Source organism: Pseudochaenichthys georgianus, chromosome 24, assembly GCF_902827115.2.
Source record: "Pseudochaenichthys georgianus chromosome 24, fPseGeo1.2, whole genome shotgun sequence".
In the NCBI taxonomy this organism is placed as follows: Eukaryota; Metazoa; Chordata; class Actinopteri; order Perciformes; family Channichthyidae; genus Pseudochaenichthys; species Pseudochaenichthys georgianus.
Genome location: NC_047526.1, coordinates 17044202 through 17069934, shown reverse-complemented (window position 1 = coordinate 17069934; position 25733 = coordinate 17044202). Strand labels below are relative to the sequence as shown.

The 25733-nt window shown below is 40.0% G+C and overlaps 1 protein-coding gene across 1 annotated transcript in view; it reads left to right on the top strand.

Moving 5' to 3' along the window:
- Window positions 1-25733, top strand: part of syndig1l (synapse differentiation inducing 1-like) — a 60512-nt gene that overhangs the window by 5513 nt on the left and 29266 nt on the right. The window contains exon 2 of the mRNA XM_034075412.2: window positions 5875-6535. Within this exon, the coding sequence (XP_033931303.1) occupies window positions 6032-6535 (504 nt within the window). The 5' untranslated portion in view covers window positions 5875-6031. The remainder of the gene's footprint in view (window positions 1-5874; window positions 6536-25733) is intronic.

The window sequence follows — 25733 nt, the reverse complement described above, 5'->3', positions numbered from 1 at the left end:
CTTCTTTGTAGATCCAGCAGGAGAGAGGCCCTGGCCATTTCTCTTACGGTGACATCATCATTGTTAAGCATGTGGTTTGAGATGTGGATCAGGTGGGCTAGCCTGGTGGCTATGTAGGTCCACTCGACATTGGGGACTCCCAGCCCCCCCTCTCCACATGGGAGAAAGATGATGCCCCGTGTGGAGTGTGTGTTGAGGCCCACCCACTTTCTGACCAGCTGGACAGTTTTGTTTGTCATTTCTCTCAGTGCCTTGAGAGGGATGTGTACATTGGCAAAGAGATGTTGAATTTTAGCCAAAGCCACCTCTCTCACAGCCTGGAACTTCATGAGGACGGGGAGGGGGGAAAAGTCAATCAGGTGGAGACGATGGAGAAACTCTGTAGTGAGCTCCTCGACCTGCTCCCCCCACTCGCCAGCAATGTTAAACCTGTGGCCAAGGTATGGGTAGGTCTCATTACGGGAATACACCTTAATAGGTTGGCCCATTACAAGAAAGGAGGGGGGCTTGTCGTTCTTGGCCTTTTCTTTTAGCCTATTTACCTCTTTAACGTAAATAATACTCATTACATTGACACATGCATTATTTGTGATTAAAATAATGGTTGTTGGTAATGTATTAGCGACCCCCACAGATATATGATTTCACTGCATCCGTGGGAGCCCTCCTTATGGGAGCTCAGCTCCCATTGGCTCCCACATAACTCGAACCCTGCCTCCCAGCCTCTTCTGTCTACATGCCCAAAGGCACTCAACTAGAGAATCGCATAAGGATTATCTCTCTCTGCCGTTCTCCCTCCTCTCTTACTCTGTCTTTTATCACTCTCTTTCTCTCACACCTCCACCCACTGGTGCACATGTATATTTACTCACAGCCGTCCATGCACAAAACACAAACGCCCACATACAAATGTGCACACACATAAACACGTGTATTATTTCTATGACTCTCCACTGATTTCGGAGGTGTCCTACATTGCTCAGCTCTCACGGAAACAGCTTATTCACACTTGTATTCCCATTTGGCAAAATAAAAAAAATAGCCCCTCTTTGCACTCTTTTCAGCAACGTTTTTGGAAGCATGACGAACCAAAAAGATTTCTTAGAGCATCCCTAAGTAATGACATGAAAAGTAATCCACTGTCAGCTTGTGGATTTTGTGCAGAGCAGAAGTGCAACAGTGGCAGAAACAGGGATGTACTTAGAAGAATCCTTAAAGTATTATGGCTATATGCATTATTGTGTTGTCACGATACCAACATTTTGGTTTCGATACCGATACCAAGTCAAGAATTGCGATTCCGATTATTTTTCGATACTTTTCTTAAAAAAAGGGAAACAGTCTTAAATGTAATTATTGTGCTTTATATTTCAAACCATAACCACATTGGTAAGTTAGCGAAAAATATAGCCATATTAGACAGTTATCATTGCCATTAATTGCCTCGGCAAACTACGAAAAATGTTAATTTGTCACAAAATAAATTACACTGGTTTGACTTAGATTTGAGGGCATGGTCTTGAACATGATGTAATTATGTTATCTATCACATTCGCTAACCTGTCTGTCTTTAAATTCTGTAAACAGCTCTGGATGCCAGTTGGCGAGGTGCTTAGCCAAGTTTGATGTGTTGGCTCCCTTGGTTTGCAGGGATCTAAAACATTTCTCACAGACAGGCCTCGTGGTGTCCGTAGGCTTGCCCTCACTGTCAGAGATATAGCTCAAATACTTCCGCATTTCGCTTCTGGCGTCTTTTTTGTCAACAAGCCGAGGCGCAGCGGCAGTTGCACTCCCACTTGCAGCCATGCTTCTCGTTTTCTCACATGCTCTGGCAGCTAGCGCGTGCATGAGAGAGGGGAGGCACTTAGAGCGTGCTTGAGAGGGGAGGGACTGCAGGCACGGCTGCAGTGTAGGGAGTGGAAGCAGAGCGCTGAACACACAGCTCTTATTAACACGGCGCTTTCTCACCGGAGTACTTTCCCCCGTCATTCTTAAAGTACCGATACTAATGAAACGGAGGAATCTGAATGTTTTTAACGGCAGGGTATCGCGGTACCTTTCAAGTATCGGTACACCGTGCAACACTAATGCATTACCATGGATGGATTAGTGAATGCTGGCACAGGACCAGGGGCCAAATTTAACGAGCCACCATGACCTCAACCAACAAAATGTTAGTCTTACTTAACGGAAGGGACTCAATATACCACAAAGACACATTAAACGACTACAAACACACCAAAATGACTAGAATTAAATGAATGACTGCTGGAGAGAGACACAACAAGACCACAAAGAGACTCACAATGACATTTAAAAGGGGCAAAACAACCACTAAGAGATGCAAAATGGCTGCAATTGGACACAAAGTTACTACAAAGAGACACAAAACAACTGCAACGAGACTTAAAATGCCCACAAAGAGAAAAACAACAACAAAGAGACATTACTACAATGAAGCACAAAATGACTACATAGATAAATCAAAACAACTACAAAGAGACACAAAATGGGCGAAAACACACAGATAAAAGAAACTCAAAAGACACTGAAACAATTAGTACAAAATGACCTAAAAGAGACAACAATGGAGACACATGAAAGAGTAGATACACATTTATAAAGCCTGTGTGTGGGCAACTATGTTTGTGGTGGGGCATTGTGTCTCATAATCTGCCAGTGTATATGACGGCCATTGGACCTCTTTAGACTAAGAGGGAGTGAGTTAATTACAATTGATCTTTATGTCTTTATTAGGATCCTCATTAGCACTAGCATGAGCATTGGCTATTCTTCCTGGGGTCCTCACACACACAAAACATACATAAACATACATGCAACAAAATGAATACAAAACAGCTCATCATTTCATGCAATTTACAGTGCTGTATGAATTGAGAACTAAAATAGTCATCCAATTATCACCATCCTAAGGCCAAACAAAAGTAAATACAAATAAGTATACATAATAATATATGCATACATAGCCACAGGCACAGTTCAAATGTACTTTATAATACTTAAATAATTAGTTAGCAACCTTTTCAAATGTACTTGAGAATGTTCCTGAATGATATGGACGGGTAAAGAGTTCCAACGGACCATGGCTCTGTACATGACTGTTTTCTGTCCCATATTTGATTTAGATTTGGGTAATACGAACCTTCCTTCTATTGCATGTCGTGTTTGATAGTTATGTTCAGTATACTGCGCTATAAGCCTTTGTGATAATATCTGTTTGCAATACCTTATGCCCTTTGCTTACTTAAGCGATAACAAAGTAGTCATTTTGATCCGAGGCTCCACCACCAAACTCTGAATCATAGGCTCTTTTTAAAAGGGCAACAGACTGTCATGTGTTGTGAGGCAGTATCCGTTTGAGCTGGAAAATCCCACCATCAAATCTAAAGAGTGGCGTAGAGGCCAAGCCAGTGGAAGCATGTTCTCTTGCAGGCTGTCTCATTGGATTATGGTTCATCAAAGCCGAGCTCCAGTATTAATGCGGTGGTGATTTATTGATGTTAAAATGCTATTTGTAGCCCTTTCAACTTAAGTGGCTATCCTCTGATTTGAAAAATATGCTTTCTGATATTCAAAAAAACTTACGAGGGTGCGTTATTTAAAAGTTGCCTTTGACACCCAGTTGGAACCAAGGAATAGAAAGTAGTACAGATTAAAAAATGTACTTCATGTCCTCAAATTCAGTTTTTATTATGCGTCAACCCTATCTAAGGTCACAGCCAGCAGAGAAACTTTTAAGAACTCTTTGGACTTGAACTTGTTTTGAGACCATCCTGCCCCAGAAAAGCAGCAGTGGATGCAACAATAGCATCCTGAGCTGATGCAAGCCCCTTGCTCATCTTTAGTTTTTCATGAGAATTTGTTCATAAACCTAAAGTACTCACACTTTACCTCAATGAACTCAGGAACTGCAGAAGTGTGCGATCCCTTGAGCTAAACGTGGACTAAAGTGAGCACTGGTGTGGAACAACAATGTCAGCACATTCAGACGCAGGAGGTCCAACAGGGAGCAAACGTGAAAACTTTGTCGGCTGTCCGGTGCTTACTGAGCTAAAGGAAGCCCTGGGAGTGTGGGGCTTGTGTTTTATTCATGGGGCAGAAAACATGAAAAGTAAAGCAAACAGAAACACGCTACAACGGGGGAAATGAGGAAGAGAAAGACACTTAAAGAAAAAAAAAGAAAATGCAACATAAGGTAATCTAGGATGCAAGTAATGACTACAGTATACTGTAAATAAAACCAGTTGAACCATTACATGATATTTAACAGTGAATAAAGAAAGAGGTGGAAGGCAAAATTACATTTAGACAGTTTTCTTTACAAGAAATAAGATAGAAAAATCCCGACTTTTCATTAGTCGTCTTGAACCTCTCTCGGAAAACATAGTGGATTTCTCTCCTTTTACAATAATGTATAATGTAATGTAAAGGTTAAGAACATTGTTTAGATGAATCAAAGATGTTGTTTATTTCAAATATAAAGGAATCCTCTACAAGATAATGAACCCGTGCACCACAATGTTTTTGGCAGTATGTTTAATCCTATTTTCTGCAACTGTAAAATCCCTCTATTTAAGCATTTGTTGTTGGGAGAGGGTTATAATTTGGTTTTGATTCTTGTGATAGTTATGCAGGTGTTGATGTACCATCATAACGCAATATGATTCACTATTGTTGTGGAGAAATTGGAATTCTGGCCAATCTCCACCTTGCAATGATTAATAGAGCAAACTTGATATATATATAAATTCATTGCAGCACAAATCTGTTATCAGACCTTGGTACAGCATGTATGCAATAGTTAAGATGGACCATAAAAAGGAAAGAAACATAACCTTTGTTTAGATTCATGCACTGTATCCACTTTACACATAATCACCTATAATCACGGCACCAGGGAGGAAGCAAAGCAACATTGTGTAACCCTCAGTGCAGACCTTTTATCACAGGAAATGGGAACATCATCAAGGTCTTCATCTTATCTTAACCTCTGAATACTGGGGCTTCCTCACATAAAGCTTGCCAAGCGTGAAGGACTCTGACCCAATTACATACTCAATCTGCCCCCTACCACCACCACACCAAACTCCATTCTTAAATCAAACACTTTAAGGTTTCTTTAAATCTGTTTCAACACAAAACATCAGGTAACTCAATTTGAGGTCAGACACAAGAATTGTATCAAGTTCAGTTGCTTATAAGATTACTATGTTTATGTCCATTGGTGATACAAATGAAGTATACACTGAGCTATCTTCAGTAACTCATTATCAAAAAAGGAGTTGGCAGCCATTCATATTTTGTCATTTTTTGCATATTTAAAATGTGTTTTAAGTGTTTTATGCTCATCTTCAATACTTATAGATTCACATAGTTATGAACAAGTGTAAACACTGCAAAACCAATTAAGGTGTAGGAGGCATTACAGTAACTGATCCTTATCAGAAAGTCAAGCTAATGACATGTTGATGACACCTAAGAAAACCCAAACAATGGAGCAATCACATCAAATTATTTTAAAGTAGATGGCAACGCTTTGATGTATTGCTGCTACTACTGCTCTGGTGTGTGTGTGCGTGCGTGTGTGTGTGCGTGCGTGTGCGTGTGTGTGTCAGTTACTTAATGTGTCTAGAGTCAGGAGGCAAATTAAACTTAATTGAATCATCTGCAGCTTTCGGCAGGCGGGATGCTGTAAAAGTTGTTGCTGCTGAGGGAATGACGGCCAAACTTTGATCAGATGCGAGCATGTGTTTGGGTAACTGTTACCTGCTGGTAGATGTCAAATGAAATCCTCCTTCCAGTTTTTACATTGGATCTAAAAGCTCTGCCTGTCTCCGTTTGTTTCCTCTTCAGATCTCAGTGCTGAATGCCATTGAAACCTTGACTGACATCAACGCAGGCCAGTGAGCACCACATCCCGTCTCAGTTCACCTGTCACTTTCCCCTCTTCTACAAGAGCTAACGTCACTAAAAAAAAGCTTCTCCCGGTCACCTTTTGACCCCCGTTGCTATGGAGAATCTCAGTGAGCTTCAGAACCCGTTGTTGGACAAAAACAGTAAGCACCTGGTCAACGGTTACGGGGGCGACTTCCCCAATAACCAGTACCAGGAGAACATTATTAACTACTATGCTGGAGGTGGAGGGGAGGGAGGGGGAGTAGGAAATGTAAATAACGGCAACGTAGTGAGCGGAGGTAGTTACAACACCAACGGGAAGATTAAATCTCAGCAGCTTTTAGACGCCACCTCGTTGCATCTGGCGGTCGAGGCGTTCTACCGGCCCAACTTCATCCTGTACAAGGAGGACAGTGGCAGCATCAAGGCTAAGGAATACAAAAGCGAGTGCTGTGAGACCACGTTCACAGAGAAGAAAGCCAAGGAGGCGTCCAACACAACGGGGGTGGACACGCCTGCCACAGAAGACCCTCAGGCCAAGCTGCTGGAAGACGGGGAAAACATCAAGATCCAAACGGTCTCCTATGAGGTGGAGGAGGAGGAGTACGTGGAGTACGAGGTAAGAGAGAAAATGCATGGGTGGAATATATAAGGAAAACAAGAAAGCTTGCGTTTGAACAGAATTTGGCGGCTATTGATATTCAGCTGTTATGGTATAATTTGATTTAGTTAAAACAAAAACCTTGTATTGTGGGTAGCACTTTAATTCATATTATGTAGATTTCTGCCACTAGGCGTCAGGTTTCTGTAGTGTTGTAAAGTAGTGTGGGATCAAGGGATTTTCTCTTTCTCCAATTAAGGATTTATTTTTTGTTTATCTTATCCTGCAGCCTAATTATCGGAGGAGTCGATTAAAACAGTAGAAACACTGAATAAAGTCGTTTTATGCTAAGAATCAGTGTCTCTCAAAAGCAGTTTGGCATACAAAAGGGCGAGGCTGTAATCTAAATGCTTTAGTTTGTTAAATTCTTATTTATTAAATTCTTATTTCAATAAATTAAGATTCAAGAGAGCAATCTCCCCCGCTCTAAAACGAACTGACCAGTTGATTAAAATTCAAAATAAAGCTGTTTAAAATGTGTGTGTACAAAAGGTCTGGGGGGAAGATTCTGCAAAAGTTTGTGCATCCAGTTTAAGATTCAGACATTCAATGAGTACAATCTTTCATCTGGTGAACAAATATATTACCAAGATCAATAACATTTATTGTAAAAATGTGACTTAAAACTGGATAAACTGACAACCACAACACATGGACAAAGGAGGTACAGCACCATCACAGCGAATCAAATTAAACAGGATGTTACCTTGAATAATGTTGTGTATTTGTGTCTTTTTCTGGTTTAAAAGTGGTTGGTAACAGTAGGGATAATGTAAGTTCACAACTCGGCACGCAGAAAAACAACATATTTTTAACTTAAACGGCAGTATTATGCTTTATAACAGTGTAGACCAGGGCTATTCAATTAGTTTGGAATGGGGGCCGGTTGATGAAAATGATCCAAAGCAAGGGGCCGGGAAAAAGATGGCTTGAAATATGAGCAATCATATTAAGAGCTTTGGATACAGTAAATACTACAACAGCATAGTGGAGTGCATATATTGTGTTTAATTAAATCAAATAACATAGCCCCAAGGCCTTTATAGATCTAACTGGCAAGTTCAGAACTCATTAGGCCTACATGTGAAGCTAATTTAACCATCAACATCATTTCATTATATTTAATTTAGGTGAAATGATCTAATCATTCACGCAGAGATGCAATAAATGACAGGAGTTGTCACTACAGTAGCTTGTAGGTGGGTTCGAAACCCGAGCCCGCAGAAGTTTTCAGGCATTGTCTTCCCCTCTATCTCTCAATGTAACACCCTCTCTGGAATAAAGGCACTCAGGCACTTTTTTTTTTTAAAGTAGATTGCTTTTACTTTTTAACATTATAATCAAAGGGCCAGTAAATATCACCCCGGGGCCGGATTTGGCCCGCGGGCCGCCAATTGAATAGCCCTGGTGTAGACCATCAAGGACTCTCAAATAATCCGCACATTTCTATACAGATGAATGTGTTTTAGTTAAGTTAGAGATTCTATGGCAGGCGAAGTGCATTACTTTGGAGGTCAAGGAGAAACTGTGATCCAAGTGTTTTCAATTAAAGGCCCAGAACATGCTGATATATCAATCTAACTGAGGCTTAGACACATGTGTTGTGTTTGTTCTCAATGTGACAAAGAGTGAGCATGATTGTATCCCTGTGGTATTTGTACGCTTGTATCATTACATGATTGGGCTCCACGCCTGGATCGGACTGACATTTTACTAACCACAAATCCCATTTGATCCACTGACCTTGGCCTTAATTCCCAACACTGGTCAAATTCACCGTCAGATGATAATAAATCACCCATGCCTGGCTCACCAAGGGATATTAGATGCTACAGTATTACACTCTCAACTGGCGCGGCCAATAGCACAGAGCTCTCTAAAGGATTTAGGGGATTGGACATGCGAGATAGGTTGTGAAGTTTGACCAATGTCCTGTAAGACCAATAGACTGACTGCCACACACTGAGGGAGGCTGCTAGAATGAATACTGTGATGAAAATGAAATTGTAGCTGCTGAAATTCAACGTGACACTGGTACATATAGTCTGGGGACAATGCATTTCACATCATGAAGAAAGAAAACAAAAACATGTTTTCTCTCTCACTTCACTCAGAGAAAGAGAAAATAAAAACATAGATGTACAGATGCATAAGAGCAAATAAATAAAAACATGGATGAATGTGTTTTCACTGTACCATTTCACTGGTAAATGTATGTGGATGCACAGAGAAGAGTAGAGATGAGTTAGACACAATGTTATTGCACCAACTCGAAGCTCTTCAAAGGTTAAGTGAACCCATTACCATATTGTTCATATATTCACACTTCCTCTTCACAAATGAACAGGCACATAAAAAAACAGCATTATCAGTGCGGAGATGCACAGAGGGACTTATTATGTATCCTCCCAGCAGCAGATTGTTGACACCACAAAGAGCGAGGTGTTTCCACAGCCTGCTCACAGTCTGACACAACGCAACTTAGACTAGAAAACTCCCCTGCTGATACTAGCAGGCGTTTCAGCACTAAACAAGGTCCGTTTATTAAAACCTGAATCTGAATTTGAAGCAAACACAGAACAATTAATCTCCCAACCTTTTGTATCTTTCGTTATTTATTGCCTCCTTTCTCCTAAGGGGTTTTACCAAATGCTTTGAGGGCAAAACATGGTTTTGTGGGCTTGTTTGAAAATGATATTAATTATACTAAAAAGGTACCGTTTTGAGTTTTCTTTTAAACAAGCAAATGCTGTGTGTATTCTCGAACTATAGCTGGTGTGTTAGAAGGGTTTCCTTTCTCATAAAACATTAAGAAAGCTGATTTTATGAATATTTAAACATGTGCTATACACACACATGTTTGCTACATGCGGTGTTGCTCGTCGCTCTCTGTGCTCTTAACATTTCTACAGACTGTTAATCTGATGAACAGCGTGTAACTCAAAGCATTATGTTGCTCACAACACCGACAACAATAGGATTCAAAGGACACATCATTGTTACAAAGCGCTAATAGAGGTCAGAAACTGAAAGGGCTGATTAAAAATGCCCATTTAAATGTTACAACAGCAGCAAATTTGCCTTTTTGTATTTTATTCTCTGAGCTTTGATATAAAGACTTCAGGTGAAGTTCATATTTTTGAAGCTGTTTTGAAACCGGGCACTTTTCTTTGCTCATACTACTAATAGGTAATAACTTCTAAGGGTACATTTCAGCAGGAAACATATGGAGTCCTGTTTTTATGGGTCAATTGACATCATTATTTAAATAAAACACTGCAACGGGATTACAAACCCAGGGAGATCTCCCAAAATCTCCCAAATCTCTTGGCTATTGAATGAATTGATTATTTTTATGAGGTTTAACTGATGCTTAAATTGGATTAAATTGAATACCTGTTGGTTCAAGTAAATCAGGGGCGTAATGTGTGAGCATACAAACAGCACAATCATCATATCAGTCAGTGTGCAGTGCTTAAATCCACTACATTTACCGACTGAACCTTCACTTGAAATGAAGCACAGCTGAACTGAAATATATCTCCAATTCTCTTTGTGAAGGCGGTACTAAAGAAGAAAGGTTTAGGTAGGGAGGCTTCCTCTACGGAGGGAAGGCTTTTGAGATTGACAGGGATGGAACATGATGTCCAATTTCTGGTCAAACTAAACTGTTCAGTTCTTCTGTCGCACAGCAGCTTTGTGGGAGACTTTTAGGAAGCTCTCTCTTTGAGAAAAATATAGTTGTTGCACAGCATGATTTCTCACTATTTTTTAATGGGTACAGTATGACAGTAAGGCGGCTTGATGCAAGAATACATGATCGTGCAGCTTATGCTACAATCAGTATGACAGTTAAAGAACATCTTCAAAGGTGTTCATCATGACTGACATTAGTGTTCAAAATGTCAGTGCTTCATGGTTTTATCTGTGAGAGAATAATTCTGTCTTACTCCTGAGATATTTAACCTTTCTGTGTGGGGACGTTTACGACCAACCCTAAGTAGTTTGTTATCTCCCGTAAGGAATGTGATAATGCAGTCTTGTGATGTTATTCTCAGTTTTACTATCGGTCATAGAGGGTTTTATGACTGTGAGAACGCTGGCTTTCTAAGCCCCACAGACAGGTGATTGAGTATTTCCAGATATCGGGGATATCTCCCGTGTTCTCAGTGTTTACGAGCCATCCCCCAATATGTGGATTAACTCTCTGTAAACTAGTTAAATGGTCTATCGAGAGATAGGCTGGTCAGAATTGATGTGGCAACCCACCCGGGCAGTCAGAACCTCTGGCTGCTCTTTGACTTGTGATGTGAATTTCTCCGGCCGTATACTTGTAATAAATATCAGTGATTGACATCAAAGCTCCAACTCTCCTCGTGTCTCTCTGAGTCCTGACTCTCCATTGCTGCAGAAGTTTCCCTTACATTATCTTTTCAGACATTTGTGTGAAATTGTCAAAACAGGCTTTATTGAGTTATGATGAAGAAATCAAGGGGTTAGTGAGGTGACAGTGTCAAACATTTGCACGTGCACTGCTCATTAGCAGGGTTTCTCCCTAGCTGAAGTTTAAATTGTCACACAAACTTGACATTTAACAGTTATGATATATGATTTAAATGTTACAAATATATAGCACCTTTTCAAGAACTGGGATGAGTTACTTTGAGTTGGGGTGACTGATTTGTTGTGTGACAAGGCCTAAAGTCATTTCAACTGTGTCTTCAGAGTTTTTAAATCCCTCCCTGTATGCAGCTCCGCCTTAGTGATTCATATTGGTTTGAGAACATATTCAGTAAGATGAAGTGTTTTTTACCTGATTCAGCTCAAAGCACGAAAAGTCTCAATCCCTAAAAATTACGTTTTCCACAAATCATGTTGCTTGACTGAATCTGCTTCTTGTACGATGTCTAATCCATAATCATCTTAATCCGGTGATGTGGTGCAATACAGGCATTCAAAAATGAATATTGCACATGTTTTCTGAAAATCAGCATTTTTTAACTATAGCTGAGACAAAAACAGTGACAATGCCAGAAGGCTGATTTACCTATAGCTTACTTGGAGATTAGCAGGCTTTTCTTCAAACCAAAACACTCATGTTAATACGGTTCAATATGTAACATGCTGTATAAAGAAGAATTACACGGAGCAGAAGTATTTTATGTGTACTTACTTTACTAATACTTGGAGGAGGACTTAGCTTGAGGAAGTGACAGAAGGGTTTAAGAGGTACAGTCTGTAATGGAAACATGCCGAGACTCGCCAGGTGTTACACACAATACGGGAAACTGTGTGAAATAATGAGCTTTAAATCCTCACCAATTCATAAAAGGTCCTTTACTGGAGGTGGAACAAGATGTGCTTGTGATTCTTTCACTTTAAATTGCAGACATTAAAAGCCTGCCCTTTTCAGAACCCGACATGAAAAATGGAACAGAAAGAGAAAATATTGCAGTGGAATATAACACTTTATTTTCTAAACGGATTCATTAAATGCAGCACGAACTTCACTTTACAGGTCAATAACAGCTGCAGAGGGCAAACCTTTCATTCCAGCCTTTTATTATCATTTTTTTCATATACATTTCCTGCAAAGGTTTGAACAAAATGTATTCTCACTGTCAAAAACATTTTCGTGCCTTGCAGTAAAGCTCCACATAACAATTTATTACCTTGAAATAACAAGAGACTTATCTGTTTATATACCCTTAAGCAACAACACTTTTTACCCTCCTGTTTCATTAACTTGCACTTATTATTCCCTAGTGGTTATTAGAAAATAATCAGTGCAGTGTGTAAGCATAGTTTATAATATACGTGAGGGTACAGAGAGCACTATTCCTGCCGAAGTGCCTCCAAGCAAGGTGCTGGATGGCTCACAGCTGCAGTTGTGCACTTTACCCGTAGAAGATTAAAGCCAAGAGAATTTTGCTTTCAGAGGCCGAGAAGCCATATAGATAAAGTCCTTCCATATACTGTAGGAGGTGGAGGAACAAAACAAAAAATGAACCTCTGCTGTGTCCTTTCATCAGCTCCAGCCTTCACATGTGTACAGTAAGCAACAGAGGTGTGCCTCTTTCCACTTCCTGCCAACTAGAGAAAGCTTCTTTGATTTGCCTCTCCATCCATTTTCAAAAGCACATGACACACTGTATACCTGCTGTGAGACAAGCATTATCACCTCACTCTTTCATGTCTCTGTGAACCGTCAAGTTGCAGTTTAAATCCAAACTGTAACCACGTTATAATCTTCTCATATTAGACGTATGAAATTGTACTACAAGTAAATGAATTATCAAGTTATGGCCTAAAACAGGTTTTGTGAGCGCACAGTAATCTTGACCTTTGACCAGCAATTTTAGATATGTCCATCCTTGAGTCAAGGTTTGTGCTAAATTTGAAGAAATTCCGTCAAGGCAATCCTGAGATATCGCATTCATGTAAAAGTTACAGACCAGAAAACATGAAACTGATCTTTGCTGTTGCCGGTGCAGAGGCCTACAAACTCTGCCAACAGCAGATGACATCTGAGAAGCAAAGCTGTATTTATATCTATTCTATCTGAAGATTTCTAAAGCGTGAAACGGTGATGTGATTGATGTCAGCACCCAAATTGCAAAAAGTTAACAGGTAGCATTTATAACCTTGGAGAAATTGCTGCTTTACTTCATACTCTTCTGTCGTCTGGCGACACAATGTCAATGACAACAAGCAAGTTGTGTTTATTGCTTTGCATTCAAAGTTATAGTGGGGAGTAGGTGTTGATGGAGCTGTATTTTCAAAAACTAAAATGATCAGTGTTGACGGAAAGCTTTTGAAACTCACCTGACATTGTGTCCAACACAGTGCTGGCTGAAGGGAGACAGCAAACCTAAGTCGACTCGTCAAGACAGTTGCTTGGATTTGGAGAGCAGCGAAGAAGTTCATTAGAGAGAAACAGCAAACGGCAAACAGTCCAAAGTGGGAGGCAGTGTCGTCTTTGCAAGTCATCTCAGTGAAAGAGAGAGAAGATGCCCTAAGAGACATCTTTCTTGCGGCACAGCAAGGTGCATCCTTCCCAAGTACAACCACAGACAGGCTAGTGGTGTACAGAGACCAAGAGACTGGCTTGTTGGTCTGTGGGGGTCGCGTGCAGATCTTCAATGAAGATAAAGTTGCTGTCCCCATCTTGTCGTATGAAGCCTGGGTATCAACGCTGTTAGCACAAGAAGCCCATGAGGAGAACCACGATGGAGTGGCCGGAACCTTTCTCAAGATGAGGAGAAGAGCATGGGTCGTGAAGGGTCGGAGGATTGCTCAGAAAGTGGTCAAAAACTGCATGCTCTGCAGAAAAACTAAAGCAAAAAGATGCCAGCAAATAATGGGTGATCTACCTCCAGAGAGGACAGAACCAGCTGCCCCCTTTGAATACACAACAGTAGACCTCTTCGGACCATACCAAGTCAAGGATGATGTCAAGAAAAGAGTATCACTGAAGGTTTGGGGAGTTGTGTTTTGTTGCATGGCTTCCAGAGCTATTCACACAGAGCTGGTGAACTCTCAATCCACTGAAAGACATTCCCAAGCTACCCTGTTCCTGTCACAAGGCCTACCACAGCAAAAGCAAATCACCAAAGATCGAAAAAACTCAAAGAGGAGATCGCAGCGACAGTTCTTCACAGAGACGTCAGGCGACTGGTCGTCTTACTTCCCGCTGAAGAGCAGAACAAAGCGTCAGACCCAAGTTTACCTTTGTAACATGCGACCTCCCAGGTGTCTCCACTGGAAAGTCGAGTGGGAGGTGTGAAGTCAACTTGAAATATCCTCACAGGAGATCAAGGGGTTAAAAAGTCAGGCTGATTGACAGAGTGGCAGCTGTCTGAAATCAGTCTCTAATTGCTCATCAGCGTCGCTGCCCGTTTAAAAGCAACGCACCAGAAAGAAGGCAGTAATCCAAGCTGGAAAGGGACAAACTAAAGAGCGTGCGTCCAGCAGCAACAACGAACCAGCAGAATAAACGTAGAAGAAGCAGCACTGGTGCAGCCATACAAAGCTGGAGAAGCGGCCGGTGAGAGACGAACTGTGTGTTTAGTCAAGTCATACAACTTACCGTTCATGGCGCACGTTAGAACGTGCGTTCTAGTTCAGTGTCATTTGTTTGTTTGATGTCCTCAAGCTAAAGCAGCATGATTGTTGATTTAAAAACGAGTGTGTTTTGTTTATTGAGATATTGGTAAAAACGGTTTGCATGCTGCTAAGAATTCAGTCTATTATATTTGCATTTTTAATGAGACTGCATAAGTTAAAAACTGTTTAAAACATAATTTATAAAAATACATTAAAGTAAGAACAATATTCACAAGTGTTAAAAAAGTATATGTAAAGCATGTATTTTTTCATTTATTATTTGATGTGCATTGTATTTACAGTAATTATTTTTTATTTTTCATTTAAGGTTTTTTACCTTACAACTTACAACCTTACAACATAAGCTGTACTGCAACAACAAATACCAAAGTAAAGAAAAACTCAAAAGAAACAAAGTTGTGGTCATTGTACGAGTGAAACCCAGTGAAAACCTCCTATGGACTGTACCATCCCTTTCAAGCGGGGAAAACTGCAAATATACCCAAGGGCTTGACACTGTTGCTCATTGCTAAACAAAATAAGATGGGGACCAGGAGTTATGTCAGGTGGATCTCAGATCTCTGTATGTGGAAACACCTGCCAAAGTTTATACATGTTACGACTGAAAAGACTTTCAGGAAGAATAAGTTTAAACCAGTCATCCCTGTAAAAAGTGCTGGTAGCCTGAGATTGAGAAGCTGGTTGGGGGATATTAAAGAGGCCCTATCATGCTCTTTTGGGTTTTCCTTTCATGCAGTGTGTTGTATAGGTTTTTGTGCATGTAAATGCCGTGCCAAGGCTTAAATCCCAGAGCTTTCTCTATTTGAGTCAATCATGTAAATAATGTTTATTCCCGCAACATAATGGCATCACTACTTAACACTCACGCTTCTATTGGCTAGCACATTGTACGTGATAAGCCAAGGGGTGGGACATCTGTAAGAGGTTGAACAATCAGCGGACTGGGCTCTGGTTTCAGACAGAGGGTAAAAAGAGATACTGCAGCACAGGCAGTATGAGAGAAATAAAGAGCTTTTTGAAAATTAAAGCACGGAAACATGTCTCAGTAAAGTAAATACAAATATGAACCTGAAAATGATGAGAAATGTAGACTAAAAGTGCGCACTTGACCACTTACAAAGCAAACGTATGTATTCATAGGTAACTAATTAGGAGAAACATATAGCAGATGAAATACGAGAACAATGCTCTGTAGCCGTCAACACACTGGATATCCTGAATCTTGCTCTGATGCATTCAGCTCATTAAAATGGAAAAACCTATTTTCACCTGCATAAAAAAATAGCACCCGAGCTATGGATAGGACTCGCAATTTCTATTTGTCTGCCATCTGTTACACCGTCTCTAGTGCATGATATTTGCATTTATCAGTCTATTTCATATTCACATAATGATACAAACACGGTGGTTCTCTGCCACTCTGCAACCCTTTCAATATAAATAGCCTCTCCTCAGCTTTTCTGATTGAACCCTTCTTATTTAAGAACAGGCATTGTTGTGAAAGACCGTGGGTGTGGGTGTGAAATCAATAGTTAGATCAGTTTTTTAATAAAGATATTCCAAACTGCCCTCTGCCTCACCTCTGCAGCCTTTTAAATCAGGAGGAGTTATCCGCTCCCACTAAATTTGAGGGGACAAGAGCGCTTTCGTCTTCATTAAATCTAAAATGTGGTCACGCTGCAGTTCAGTGCGCACATATTGTTCCTTTCCAGAAGGGTCCAATATGAGCCAGTGTCATGTACTCTATAGTGAAATCTCTCAGAGATATCCCATTTCTCATTAAGCAGTAAATGACAAACTGATGGTCAAGCCTTTAGCATTGGATTTTAAAGCTAGCTCTAAATAAATATCGATATTTATCCCATGGTTTGAATGTATGACTGGGAAGCTGCTTTCCTTGGTTCCAGTAAAAATAACGTGATAGAATAATATTGCTGAATGACGATTACGTACCAAGAAGATACAGTACATGGTTTTAAGATCCATTTTCATTCCCACTTGGTACAAGTTAAGGAGCTAAAGTATGAGACCATGTAGACCAGGAGTGTCCAAACTACGGCCCGGAGGACAAAAGCGGCCCGTGGACCATTTTGAATCGGCCCCCAGCTAATTCAAAAGGTATAATGACTTAAGTATAATAAACTTCTGCTTGTCTTATATTGTACTTCAAATATATCCCACAGTATTCATGTGTTAATAAGCCCAATTTTCAAATAAATTCAGTCAATTACAGTTGAAAACATGTTCTAACATTTACATAACAACCTTGAAATATACCCTTCCTCTTATTATAAGCAATCTGAAGCTTCTGTTTTAAGGAATAAGCTGCTAACAAAATAAATGAAACCCTTTGGAGAGCTGTGATATAGGGTGTTGTTTTTCTTAAAGCATATTCAAGTATCAAGAATAATTTACCTACATTGGATTGATTATTCTAACTTATTACTGAACTTAAGAGGTAATATACCTCTAGTGAGTGGCCCAGCCCTTCGTATATTTGTCTGTATGTGGCCCTCGGGGGAAAAGTTTGGATGCCCCTGATTTAGAACAGTATTGTGACTGCCTTTTCAGCAGGTCTGATTATTGTGAATGATAAGACTTGCTTTATTGATCCCAATTTGGACTATCTGTCGAATAAACACCATGAAGGGCAATGTACATGAAGTGTGCAAGAAAATGCATTCAAATATAAATGTACAAGGTACAATGTGAAACTTAATACTGAATAATGGTTATTGGAGGGAAAAGGGATGGAGTCTGTTATCAAAGAGCAACATAAGAAACTCTGAGGCTGGCATCATGATTAAAATTACTCAGAAAAGTGAAGAAAAAGACGCTGAATAACCCTTCCTCTATTTCATAAATAAGGCCTTATACTTAAGAAGCAGTTTGCTTCAATGTTATTTAGTCACACTTAACATGCTGTAGGCACAATGCATAAATACTTAATGCTAGCTGAATGACCATCATTAATCATTGGGAGGAGGCACTCACCACCACCTCAGCAGTTCTTTAACCCGGGACCATAGCAATAGTGAAAGGTGCAAAAGGATTGGTTTTCTCTTTGTGTTAGTGGGAGTTTGCAGCACAACAACTCCATCCTGTACATATGCGGCCTCAGGCCAGGACCACAGGTACACAGGTATTTCTTCAATGTAGCTTTCTTTCTCCACACAGAGGCGTTTTAGGTCACTGAAAGACTGACCATTTGCAAAACCCCTTCCAGGGTAAAGATTTACAGCAACTCTGTTTTCAGGGTTGACATGAACACAGGGAGACATTTTGTGCAATGACGCACGTCTTACCTTGCTAACAGGAGTTTTTGGAGAACTAGGGAGGACTAACCATGTTTTCAAAAATACCTATGAACATTGGACTAGGCCTCAGTGGGATCTTATTCCTGTAATATACCAAACATTGTCCCACCTTTAAAAATAACTGAATCAACTACGGCATCTGTAGCACGTTTTAGGGTAAACAGTTATGAAGTGTTTATAAGCCATTAAGTCTGCACCATGTGTAATCTCAGCAATTATTTTTAACATGCTGCACAACATTAGAAAACATTGTGTTCCTACTCTGGTCCATACACTGAGATATAATTAGATAATAAGGCATAATACAAAATGTATAATGTAAAAATAACCTCGGGAAATATAAAACAAATGTGTAGGTTTTCCAAGTGGCCACACTGAAAAAGGTGGAGTAAGAAGACCACCATTTGGGTGAAGAGATGCAATACAGGTTCAATGTGGGGATCATTGTGTATGTAAAAGTGACAAGAACAGTTTATAATGGCCAGATTTATCTTCATCAAATAAACTTACGTTTTATATTTAAAATGTATCATTGTATGCCAAAATGGCTGGTCTGAATAACATTTTAAGTATAAAAAGTGTGAAACATTTGGTTATAGTAGTAAGTAGAAATGCAGTACTAATTAAAAAAAGTAGGAAAAATAAAGATTATCCTCATTTTTGCTTTTAAAAGCTCCTGAAAAGAAATAAAATACCACAGCATTCTGTGTCTCTGCCAAACTTCCCTGCTTCGTTAATCCTCGCCTGAAAGCCGTCTCAGAGTATTAAAACTAAATAATGAGAGCGATATGCTTCTGTAATGCAGAGTTATATCACCCCCTGGGGACGATTACATGTTCTCTGAGCAGTTTCTCAGGGGACAGTCTAGTAACGATTGTCCATCAGTCTGTTGGATTATGGAATTTGAATTGTTATTTAAAAACAAACTAAACAAACATAAGGCTTTTTGCGATGTATGGAAAATAAGTGGACAGATACTATACTCTTCTGCCTTACTCTGTTGCTCTCCATTAGGTCACTTTATCATTGATGTGAATATGTGATTGAACCCTGCAATATGCAATATTAAACTGCTGTCTGCTGAGGCTAATCGATTACACCCTACATCAGGGGTGCCCAACCAGTCGACGGGAGATTCCCAGTCGATCGCGAGATGTGTCTAAAAATAGAACAACAATACTCTGTTTTATCGTTAATGTCCTATAACATAATCTTCCCGTGCCAGAATAATGCACTTGAACGCACCAAAGCTTTGTGATTGGCCGGCGTGACCCCATGTCAATTCCTGTTCATTGACTTTAGCTCGGCATTCAACACCATCATTCCTTCAAAACTGATTACCAAGCTCAGTGACCTTGGCATCGACCCCTCCCTCTGCAACTGGATACTGGACTTTCTCACAAACAGACCCCAGCATGTTAGAATAGGCAAGCTCACATCCTCGAATCTCATCCTTAGCACTGGTCTCCCACAGGGCTGTGTGTTAAGTCCCCTCCTATATTCCCTCTTCACACATGACTGCAAACCTGTATATGGCTCAAACACCATCGTTAAGTTTGCAGACGACACTACAGTGGTCGGGCTTGTCAGCAACAATGACGAGACGGCATACAGGGAAGAGGTTGAGCATCTGGCAGAGTGGCGCGCTAACAACAACCTGGCTCTCAACACCAAGAAGACGAAAGAGGTCATTGTGGACTTCAGAAGGAACAAAGACGGCACGCACTCCCCAGTCCATCTTAGTGGAGAAGAGGTTGAGCGGGTCACCAGCTTCAAGTTCCTGGGAGTCCACATCTCGGAGGACCTCTCTTGGACCACCAACACCTCAGCCCTAGTCAAGAAGGCTCTATATCTATAGGCACTATTTTGCTGACGTTGTCCGTGTCAACAGGAGTGACAGTCCGCACACACACAAAACAGCAATTATGGCAGAAGCAAAAAAGCCCAAAATATATCATTTTCACTCCGAGTGGGAGGATGATTATTTTTGTATCTATTCCAATTCAAAGTCCATCTGTCTCATCTGCAATGCGAGCGTGGCTTTATAGAAGAAGGGTAATTTAGGAGCGGCATTTCAAAACAGTACACAAACGCTACGAGACAGAATTCCCTCCTAATTCTATACACTCCCAAAAGGTGAGGGGCCTGAAAGGACAGCTAAATGCACAGCAGTCCATTTTCACCAGGCCCAACAACAAGAGCAAGGCTGCTACCATCTTATCGTGTCAGTCACGTTCTTGCGAAACACATGAAGTTTTTCAAAGACGGCGAAGTTGTGAAAGAAGCATTCCTCGAGGCTGCCGACGCGCTTTTTGGGGACAGTAAAAATAACAGTAGCACTTCAACAGGTTTTTGATATAATAAAAACTCAAGTTGGATACCGTTATTAATCATCTGTAAGTTTTAGTTTATTTGAACTTATTCATTATAATTATTGGACAAAATGGTATAAGAATGCAAACTTAAATGTATTATAGTCTATCAATTCAGGTTAAGAAACTAGTGTTGCTTGCATCCTATTTTAAAGGCATTTATTTGTATACTAAAATGCAACAACAAAAGGGTTTGATTCTATTAATTTTGTCTTTTGTATTGCACTTTGGCAGCAGATTCCTGTGTAGCTTCAGATCTGAGTTGTCTTATTAGTAAGCCTAATTTTAATGGCAAAGAAAGGGTTCAGAGTATTTTCTTTTTTCCCTGTGTCATGTGGCAGCACTGTTCAATGTGTCTTGAAAACATTACCCACTGTAGTGTGACGTGTGAATAAACTCCAACTCTATCAACAACACTGTTGTGTGACTTCAGTTAAATACTTGTATGTGTGTAGATTAGATAGAGGTAAGATAAAGGATCTGCAGTATTTTATGGAGTATTAATCGTACAAAGGTCAGTTTTATACAAGTAGAAGTGTGTATTTACCTGGCAGTAGGCTGTCAGTAATGGCTACGCCTCTCTATTTGGACTGGTAGATCTCGGCAGACTGGCAACTTTAAAAGTAGCTCTCGGTTCAAAAAAGGTTGGGCACCCCTGCACTACATTATGGATGCTATAGCTGCTTCACTCTAATGCTGCAATCTCACAATGTTAACATGTTTCGGTTTTACAGTCGCTGATGAGTTTGGATCCTGCTTTTTGTAGGATAAATGAATGAGTGTGTTCATACAGGCCTAAAGTTAATATTTATATTGTTAAACGAGTCCCTTCTGCAGGCCTCTGGGTCAAGGGTAGACGTGTGTGCCTTTGCTCACTGCAAACAGTATGATTTGTAATGCAATGAGTATATTATTATTATTACCTCTGCCAAGAAGGTTATATGTTTGCTCTGTTGGTCTTATAGTGTGTTTGCCAGTTTGTTTGCCAGCAGGAGTACAGAAAAAACTACCAGATTTCATGGTACTTTGTGAATGGTTGTAGAATGAGCAAAATGTTCGAGCTGATCTGAATAAAAGGTGGATACACAAATTAATTGACGTAATGTTATATTATATAGGTTTTTGTCCAAGTAAATGGACTGAAAAAGGCTAAAATCCCACAGTTCCCACACACACTCCCTGCCTGAGAAGCCTCCATTGGGTGTGTGCTTTTATTGGCAAGTGCTCCGACACATTTCATTGTAACTTAATAGGTTAATAGGCGAGACATCTGTTATCATTGTATAGACGGCCAGCTGACCAATTAGAGCAGACTGGGTAAAACGAGGTGCTGTTGCACAGGCAGTATGAGAAAAAAAAAATCTGTTTGAACCTTAAGCATGGAAACATGTCACAGTCGAGGCACAACACACTTATATGAACCTGAAAATAAGCATAATGGGGCCCCTTTAATCCTCTGAGCTATAAAATACAACACATAATCTTTTCAGTGTCTCATTAAAACAATAAAGCCAGAAGAAAAACTTCCTAATTTGGGAAATGGGACAATAAAATAAGCATGTGAATGCACCATTGGTCTAGACCAGTGATTCTCAAACTTTTTTCAATAATGCACCCCCTTTGAAAAAAAAATTCAGCCAAGTACGCCTTGATCAACGCAAAAACTATTTGTCAGGGGAAATAAGCCTATAAAGAGGTACAGTACAGCGCTGCTGTCTGATTTATTAAAACAACAGCACATGAGAAACACTTAAATGACATTATAAATGTTTACAATTCATCACTAAATTAATGGCAAACCAATTTTAACATCATGCAATAACACGAAGACGACATTAGTTGCATTGAAGTGATCTTTTTAATAAGTTGTACTTACAATTTAGTGAGAAACATGGGCTTGTGCTTCACTGAGGATCTTTGTCATTCTGACAAGGAGGCAACTGCAGTTATTACACTTCATGGTTTGAAATATGTGTAACCGCTTAAACTTAGTTACTTTTCCTAAAAAAAAATGTTTCATTAACATAAAATAAATCTCACGTACCCCCTGCAGTACTCCAACGTACCCCTAGGGGTCCACGTACCCCCATTTGAGAACCACTGGTCTAGACCATGTCTGCTCCAAGTGTGATTATAGTGTATCATTTATCAAGTTGTTTTTAGTTGTAATTTGTATTCATGACCTGAGTTAACTTCTATGGATCATAGAAGTGTAACAATTCTTCATCTTAAACGAAGTGTCATGTGACATGTACTGTATTGCCTGTGTGAGAGAATACAGAGAATACCAAGCGTGATGTGCGGCATTTCCCTGTTGTAGCCTCATTACACCATCCTAATTTGCACACCTGTCAACAACAGGCCACAGGGCAATGGAGAGAGAGAAATAACACATATTTTGTTCCTTAATTCACTGTTTGAGAGGACGGCATGATGACAAGGCTCTTATTATTGTGATCACACGTGGAGACGGAGAGTCCCTCTGAGGTTCCTGAGGGCAATGGACCTCTAGGGGCCCAGAAACTGCGTAAATCACAAGGTCGTATGAACCGTGCGGTGAAGCTTTTTATTTCTTTTTACCAGATGTCCCCTTTGGATGCACTCACACCGCCAGATAAATTACAAACCCTTAAGACAACACCCCAGTCACATCTGGGGGCACGGGCTCCTAAACCTGGAATGACTCAACACGACCATCTGCAGACTCGACACGGCGTGTGGTGCTGCATTAGAACAGACTGAATATTAGTTTTGGCTAGAAGTTCAACAGACAGGGAGGCCAGATGACCAGCAGATGACTCTTATGCAAAGCGAACATACGCCATGTTTTGTAGATATATAATTAGATAACAGGGAATCATTAAGAGACCTAATGACACTGCAACGTGTTTTTCATCAACATCAGACATTTTTGAAATAGTAACCTTTTGTCACACACCTTAATAATGCATTGTAATCTGCCTGTAGCACTGTATAATTAGAGTTATAAGCACTCATTATCATTAACAATGCATTCGAAAAGTAATTATACCACGCAGTCTCACCCAGTCGCAAGAACAAATGTTGGCAATGCTCATTTTTGTCAAATCCCAGATGTGTTGAATGTCATTATATATATATATATATATATTATTATATTTTTACCGCCACATCAAGCAGTTTAATCATATAACTCATTATAGGTATGCATTTTAGATGTGGGCTTACCAGAATGTCAGTGATAGACTAGTTATTATGCATCATGATACTTTATCAGTCATCATAAAATGCTTTTAAATGATTTCATCGGTCAGAGAACAATGAATGATAGCAAAGTGTAAGCTATCACGCATTATAAGTATGATTGTTGTGCATTCTAGACATGGGTGTCATAGAAAGTGTTAACTGTGACATCAAACTTTGTTTTTGTGATTTCCAATGACTACTCACTCTCTATCAGGATTGAAAATGTGCTGAAAATGTCATTTCGTGCCGTATTTCATCTTTAATGGCACTCATTAACTTTGCTTATCCATTCAGTAATTGAATTCCCTTTGGTTGTGAAGAAGCTCCTTTCTGCATCTCTCTATACCTGTTACGAACTCAGACACTTAGGATGTAGGACCCAATTGCACGACCCGGGAGACAGAGGTAAAGTATTTGTAAGATACTTTATTTTCCAATACAGCAGTGAACAACAAAAAGGGTAACTATCAATCTCTAGCCGAGATGACAAAAATAGAGAACAAAAAATGAAAACGCTCACGTAGTGAGGAATGAAACTTTTCACGAGCACAAGAAACATCGACCTGGCCATAGCATAAGACAATACAAACTGACAAAGAACACTGGGAGACAGGGGAATTTAAGCACAGGGTGACAAGACACAGGTGGGACCAATCAGGGGCGGGGCTGACACTGATGAGCACAGGAGACACAGGATGGATGACAGGTGCAAACAATCAAGAAGCCTGGAATGAGAGAAAGCAAACATGAACCTCTAGCATTTCTGTCGGTGCACAACAATACCTCTACCTTTGTGTAGCTGCACAGTAAAGCCATTAATTAATTGAATTTCAATCGCTGGCTTTTGCTTCATATAATGGTTGAAAAGACAATATTAATATCGGTTGGTGCTTTAATAGAATTCAGTGTGATCACTCATGTGTGTTTGTGGTGTGTAGTTTGCTATCTCTTATATATTTAGGTAAAATAGCTCAATTTCTCAGATCCAATAGATGTTTTTCCCCCTCCAGCTTACAACCGTTAATTGTAAAAATGTTATCTGACTATGTTGGATGTGGTGTATGGCATCAGAGGAAGAAAGATATTCACATGTTCCCTATAGAGCCCTGTGGCGTCAAATTAAATAAGTCCGCTCTCACGACATGAATTGAATTCAAAGCATATCACAGACACATACATAAAGAAAACTGTCTGTTTGATATATCTGCAAGGACAATGAGACATTTATTATTATTGTTTTAATAAAAATATTGTTATTGTTTTATTAAAATAGCCAAAATATGTGGTAACTCATTTTGTACAACAGGGAATTTACACAAATACTCCAGCTAGATACTGTGTTTGTGCACTCACAACATACCAATAATTATTTATTTATCTGTCATAACTAAGTCATGAACTGGGATGATCTCTGTTGCGCTCAGTTAGAATTGGTAAACAGGTTAGTACACAGCAAATACAAAGAAAAGTAAATACATGTGACACCCTGAGAGACACTTTGAACACAGTGGACGGGTTCAATTGAAAGATGCTTTTAAAATTCATATTCACCCTCACGCCAACTCCATATGATTACCTGTCTCCCACAGGAGTTATGGCATGAGACATTCAGTTGACATGAGGACAAAAAAAGAAAGGCATAAAGACAAATCTCTGTGGAGAGTGGAGAGCAGCAGGGGGATAAAAAAAGGACAGGGGAACATTTCCTGCATGTTGTGGAGGCAATTTGGAAACAAATACATTACATGAGCCCTCCTCTTGGTTATGCTGTCATGGCAGAGTGGTGAAACCATCCATTAGTTCTCCATTACCTGTCAGCCTGTTGCCACAGGTTGACAGGATTTACGCCCCACAAGACATATCTGAGCGCAGCGAGCACCACGGCATGCATAGTCATTAGGATATTCTGGTATAGAGGAGGTGGTGAGCGAATGTCAGCACACACATGCTCATTAAAAGTCAGGTAGGTCATCCGTAAACAACATTTGGTGTACTTTAAATCAAGCACAACTTCTCAGTAAATCCAAAGCCTGTCAGTTCGACCTGCAAAACCTTTGCTTTGCACAGCCTTTTCAGAGATTTCATTTCATAGATGCACTTGAGGAAAAATAAAAG